The sequence below is a fragment of the Olea europaea genome, chromosome 12 (genome assembly GCF_002742605.1).
Source record: "Olea europaea var. sylvestris chromosome 12, O_europaea_v1, whole genome shotgun sequence".
Classification (NCBI taxonomy): domain Eukaryota; kingdom Viridiplantae; phylum Streptophyta; class Magnoliopsida; order Lamiales; family Oleaceae; genus Olea; species Olea europaea.
Window position 1 is genome coordinate 11,350,521 of NC_036248.1, and position 6,836 is coordinate 11,357,356.

Sequence of the window (6,836 nt, forward strand, 5' to 3'; positions counted from 1 at the left end):
AAATCAAAGAGAAGGTAGTATTGAATCGTACTGGTAGAAAATTGATACCTGAAGCCTCGGAAAAAGTTAAGACGGATGGCCTTGAAGAAAGGAAATGAAAGGAAAACGCATCAGCTACTAGCACAGTTGAACTAAGAACCTAATGGGTTTAACATCAGAAACTCATTTTAAGCACTCATTACAGATTAATCAATTTAAACAAACTCCTTTTTAACTATCAGAGAGGGAACAGATTGATGTATTCTAATCTAGTCTTCGATGTGCCTCTTACAAACAAGCGACATTGATTTTATATAGATCGAGATGCAATTAGTAGAAATGCTAAGTTGAGTCACAGAGACTAACCAGTGAAAAATAAAGGAAAAGGGCAATGAAGTAAGATATCCGTGATCCATAATCAAAAGACCCTCGAATCTTCGCCCATGCCATTGAAGCAACACTAGGTGCAGCAACAAAAAGAAAGAATACCGGGTGGAGTTCCTTAGGTAGTGTCTCATTTGTTGGAAGCCTTTGATAGAGAGTTACAAATAAGACAGTGTAATGAGCCAATCCAATGGCAAAGAAAAACATAGGCCCTTCTTTCAGCCCCATGGATGCACCAAGCAAAGCCCCAACAAAATTCCCAACAACTGAGAGATGATTCGAGGGGTTGGCCACCCGAGAAAGCCTTCGTTGTCCTCCCGACATCCACTGTCCATAGATCTTAATTTCGAGGCAAACGAGTGGAGTCATAAGAATATACCATAGAGATTTGTGAAGATTTTGAGAAATTGATGGTGGAATTCCAAGAGCCAGGAACAGAAGGGCAATCCATGGAGCAAAAAAGAAGTTAATGCGTATTGGGTGGTAGTATTCACGATGAACAGCTTCAAAGTAGAAAATCACTTTCAGACTGTAAATGAAAAAGACAACTGCTACAAGAGCAACAGATGTGCACCAAAGCACCAGATTTATGTCTGGGCTTACGTGGAAGAATGTCGTTGAAGTAGAAGTGGCTAAGGTTTTCCACATAATGGCTTGGCTGCTAATACCAAGACAGATACCGAAAGAAGATATTGGATAACGTAGAAGGAATGGCCATTTTTTGTCTTCTGGAAGAAGTACTTCTTCAGAAGCCTGTTAACGAGAAGAATCAATTTTAGGCTTAAACGAACAGCAACAATCTCTTGGAAACATCCATATACTTTTGATAGAAGAATAAAAGTACACCATATGGGATGTTCGTATAGGGTGTTGGACAATAATTCAGAAGACAAATAAGTTAAAATCTTGTCTATTGTAATATCGAATTTTACAAAGTACAGTATTACAAAACATGCACTAGAAGTCTTTGTTTTAGACATAAAAATAAAGATTTTCTCTGAAGGCATTGATAATGCCCAAAATGTATTATTTGATGCACTTAGTACATAACATATACTATTACACTGTAAAAGATCCGGATATTTTTTTCTGTATCACTAAATACCACTGCCAAATTACAAATTCAGATAATAATTGAACTTCTGAAGCATATTATAAGAAAGTCAAAGGTGTTGAACATCATTTACAGCGTGTATTTTATTATGCCTTTCAGGAAGAAATGCTGTGAGGGATTTTCATTATGTTCAATATTCAATGCGGCAATATCGTATGCAACAGCTGCATAAAAATATTTAAAAACAGAAATGTCTTTAAAGAAATTTCTATGCACCAAGACAGAAGTTTTCTTCCAGATAATAAGTACTTAAGCTTTGCAAGTATGTTTATTCCACTGTTAACAAAATTATATGCATTAAACCAAAACTTTAGCAGTAGAAAATACGTACTCGCAGAGTATCCAATTCCGGTCCTTCCAAGGCATCAAAGTATCGATCTACAGATAAAGCTTCAACTTCTGCAGGCTGCTGAGAATCGATCCCTAGCACAGTTTCCCGATGCTTTCCATTTTCGGACCATGTTCTAAATGAGTTAAATGGACTATTTTTTGGCTTGTCGATAGTCGGATTTCTTAGCTTGAGATTGAAAGGTTTAGGAATTGTTCCATTTGAAATAGTCTCATTAAAAACAGAACCTTTTGGGACTGAACGAGAATAAAATTTTGAAGGAATATTACCGTTTTTGGATAGAGCAGCTGAATTCAGAATATAATTGCTTGAATTTGCTTCGGAAACTTCTTTTGTGTTCTCTAAATGATCTCCCATAGGATATGCTGGCATGCTAATAGAAACAGAATGCGCTGCCTGTAATTTAGAAAGACTATTTTGTCCTACTACAGCAGCTTCTTCAGTTCCCTGAGATGTTTAATTGACAAAAACCAGTCAGGTATCGCATGAGAAATATCAGTATCAAAGGGATAATGGAGAGGCAGGTTTAGATTCAGAAGAACTTGATGGCACTTCACTATTAATAAACAATATATGATTGCCCTTTTATACAGCTGAAATCTTGGCATTTTATTACTTTTAATCGTTTCTGATGTAGGCAGAAGCAACAAAGAACAAAATGATAATTTCAACACCTGTTGATTCGACAAGAATACCGGATATTGGATAATGGTTGATTCAACAACAATGCTAGCTATTGAACAATTTTTTGGAGAGAGACTGAATATCAATTGTAAAAGGTCTTTTTATCACCCGTTGAGCACTAGACAAGGCAATTAGAAAGACGGAAATAATTCCTAATTGATGCTGGCAACTCAGGAAATAAACAAAGAAAACAATCAACTAAAATGGAAAACCTTCAATTATGCACTAGTCCAATTGTGCTAATTTTGTGCCAGCCAAATCATGTTGAATTCTAAGAATAACCCATGCCGACTCTGGATAATGACGTTCATATTCAAGAGTAATGTTGAGGTCCCTTAACTTCCATAAGATCATATAAAGAATATGCTTAACTACAAGGTGTTATACTGTTATTTTTTATCAATACATAATAATTGCTGATATTGTTGAAAGAGTATCAGAGATTTAACAACTCACCATAAAGGAGGAGTCGGAAGGATGAAAACCGGCTTTGGGCTGATCATTCGCATGAACATGATGTACAACACGATCAATACCGGCCACCTCGTTCGCAGTAGTGATGATCTGCGACGGAACTATTTCAGTGGCATCTTCCTTTGCCAAATAACTAGGTATACCCTTTTCCATAGCACCTATATTTATTCAAGTATTTTTTATGTTAGGCTGCAGGATTTGTTATGGATTAAGCCCTAATCCCTTCTTAGAAGAGCAATAAGAAATCCAATGAAATATAAATTTCACGCAATTCTTCTGGAAAATGGTAGTAATAATAGGTTGATCTGCGGTCGAAGAATAAATGTACGTTATGATTAAGTTCCTCGGACTCTCAGCGATTCTGATAACAATACGATAAAAGGATCAATGGCTTTGGATCATAAATAAAGACAATATGTATTCGTTTTGTATTTTAACAGGTAAATAAGGAGGAAAATAACCCAACATGGCAACTTGTGCATGAACAATAATTTTCTGTATGCACAAAGACACCAGAAAACAAGAAGCAAAAATTTCAAGATATCACCCACATTTGTCACAGATTAGAAAAGTGAAAACTCAGGCATCATAATCAGGCGTAATTTTCATTATTTTCCCAAGTTCCAGACAATAGAACGTAGCTACCAATGCTCCCAGAAAAATAACAATGGGATTATACTCCAAAACTTTTTTAGCCTAACTAATATTCATTATAAATCTTTCTAAAAATAAAAGCTTAGACAAATTCAATCTGTTACGGCCCTAATTTCTTAATTTTAGTTAATAATTAATTTAAATTTTTTTTTTGTTATTTATCATCATTTGAGTAAGTTAAATTGTTGTTAGTTGATTTAGCCACTACAGGAGTATTTTGTGGAAAATTGGTGTGCGCGCCTTTATTTTAGGTAATGGTTATCTTTAAATGGATGTTCATTATTCAATAATGAACCTTGATCTCTTTGTGGATCTTTTGGGAGGTTTAAGTTCCCGCAGTTGAAGCTAATATCTACTTTATTTCCTTCTTCTAGAATTTTCAGTTACGAATAAAAGGCTTTTGTAACACAATCTGTCTTCAATTTTCATGGAATTAACATCGTACATAGAAAAACCAAACTGTTTTTTTATGAACAAGATTTTGAAAGTTACTTCGATTATCATTTTTCGTTATGCGTTTGATAATTGTATACCATGCTTAAAAGTTACTTTTCTAATAAATAAGTCAAGATGGACTTCCTAGAAAATTAAGATTTGTAACCAAATGTTGTCACAATTTAAAATCCTAAGTTCTTGCCTCAAAATTCCTCATTATCAGTGTGAATAATCGGAAGAAATCCGAACTGGAAAGTCCTGCAATTTGGGTTTCATTCAAGATCAAAATTAGCCCAAGAACAATAAGCAGTGCACTCTTGTTGTTGTGGAGGAGGAAACTAATTAAAAAGAAAACCCAGAATAGGATTATATTGTGTACAACCCTATTCATATAGAGTAATACTTAATGAAAAATTCTAGATCTACATAATTTTTGTCCATAAGGGTATCCATGCCTCTCACATGAGGTGGGGCCCACACTTTGTGAGAGGCATGGACACCTTGATGTACAAAAATTATGTACATCAAGTAAAGTCTATACTTATTTATTGCATTTAGAGTCAAGTGCATTACATTTTCAGTATAGATTCTTCAAAGTGATTTAATTGTTTTAGATATTTCTATACATTTGATAACGAACTAGACAATGTGATGAAAAACAATTCATATAGTCAGCACTAGAGAAATTTTGAAATTTCGTGGCATTAATATAAGTATATTTTACCGTTTCTACATTTTTTTTGCCACCTACATAAAAATCGTAGCCCTGCCACTTCATTGGCAAACTCCAAGTTTAATTAAAAAAAAAAGGTCAAAGAAATCACTTTAAAAACTCTGAGAAAGAGAGAGAACTTTGGCAGCATTGGCCCTCGACGGACAGGGGCACCATTTGGCGCCCTGGACGTCATGGCCCTAGACGTATAGCACAACCCCAAAGTCAATTTTCTCCATCAATATGAACATAGTACTTGACACTAGATTTTAATTTACTTTTTTCCCCTACCATAGTAGGTTTTATCTAGAGATCCGTGGAGCACTTGGTTCCAGACAATTGTTCTTCTAGATTTTTCCAAAGAATAGGCCTAGCTAAGATTTATTAGGTGCTTTTGTGGAAGAGATTTTTGAAATATTGTGAAAAAAGTGTTTAAAAAGGGAAAAAAAAAAAGTAATTTTCAATAAATTACTCCTCACAATGACTAAATGTCAATGAATTAAACGCAAATGAGAACCTCCAGTGTCCATTTTATGAAATGGTCACTTTATACAAAATGACCACTTTTTGATAAAAAGTGTATCATAATATTTTAATATTGATTCAAGATATATCATATTGTCAAAATGTGGCCATTTTTATCTCCCCTTAAAAACTAAAAAGTGCCTCTCTTTTTTGGGATGGGGGATCATTAACAAGTTTAACAAAAGGATGTCAACGAGCACACGGCTGGAATTAAATTAAATTTCTTGATATTTTTGAAAAAATAATAATATATACAAATAGCAAGAAAGATGGGACAAGTTCAATAAATAAATGCACGCATGGACTGATTTTATTTTTATTTATAAATGAAAATAACAACGGTCTAAGCCTCGGTACTAATAACTTTAGGTCGACTACAAAAATCGAGAGTTGAGAAAAACAAATGGACACAAATAACTTTTCGTGCTAAAAACACTCATCTCTTGCCATTTGCAACTCAAAAAATGTTACATGTATAGCTTATACATTTTTCCTCTGTCCTCAAACAGCTCATTTTCCTCTTAGGCACATTATTTCGCAAGAATTTCAACTATTGGGAATTCCTCCCATCTGAATTCATATATTTACGATATTTTTCAATATCCTTCTTATCCGAGCTTCCACCTCTTCGATGGTTCCATCTTCAGGTGGACTTAGGCGGCCTCTCACTTATGGCAATGGCTATGTCATTTGGAAATAGATCTCGGAGTACAAAGGCATGGAGGATAGTTGTCACGAGCAATGCAGCCATTGTAAGTGTAGCAACGGCACAGAGGAAGACAGCTAAAGTTTTAGTTACCACATTCGTGACCATGTCCGAATACCTGATTGTGGCAATGGCAGCTCCAGTCATTGGAAAAGTGTAGGCCCACCATGCTAATGAGAATCTGCAAGTAATTATGTAGCAAAATGTTGATATTCAAAGAAAAATGATGTAACAAGTAGCTTCAAATGGTATTGGTTGAAAAATTATACCTGAAGCCTCGGAAAAATTAAGACGGATAGCTTGAAAACAAGAAATGAAAGAAAAATGTGTTAGTTACATGAGCAATTTTTATTAGTGGGTGGCACAGAGACTTATATGTGGAAGATCTGTCTGTGTTTATACCATGTTAACTAATTCACCTAACAACTTAACTTTGTTGCCACTTTATTTATATTTAGTCTTCACCAGTTAGAAACAGGACATACTGTTGGGAATCTACTTATACATGCACAGCGGAAAATTAAATTATTTCGATTCACATCCAATAGATCTCATTGTGTTTGGTTAGGAATTGTGATAAGATTGTACCTTTTCCAGATCTGCAATCCTTTTGCTTTTCTTTTCGTTCCACAACTTTGGTTCGCCACCACAGCTGTCCAATTGTTCAGCCTCCAACGGTGATCCACACAGAGAACATGATTGCAGCCTCTAGGGGTTTCTCTTGTGCTAGCAAGAACAATGAAAATCTTAATGGACCTCAAACCCTAGTTATATATTTATATAAACCCAAATAGGCTCGGCCCGGTCCGGTCCAATAATT

The 6,836-nt window shown here is 35.0% G+C and overlaps 1 protein-coding gene across 1 annotated transcript in view; it reads right to left on the reverse strand.

The window, feature by feature from the left end:
* The window catches only part of LOC111406589 (S-type anion channel SLAH3-like), a 5,518-nt gene extending 2,379 nt beyond the window's left edge, over positions 1-3,139 (reverse strand). Inside the window, exons 1-4 of the mRNA XM_023035981.1 lie at positions 2,967-3,139; positions 1,809-2,273; positions 346-1,116; positions 49-80 (exon numbers count right to left, since the gene is read on the reverse strand). Of these exons, the coding sequence (XP_022891749.1) occupies positions 49-80; positions 346-1,116; positions 1,809-2,273; positions 2,967-3,137 (1,439 nt within the window). The 5' untranslated portion in view covers positions 3,138-3,139. The remainder of the gene's footprint in view (positions 1-48; positions 81-345; positions 1,117-1,808; positions 2,274-2,966) is intronic.
* Between the last annotated feature and the right edge of the window lie 3,697 nt (positions 3,140-6,836).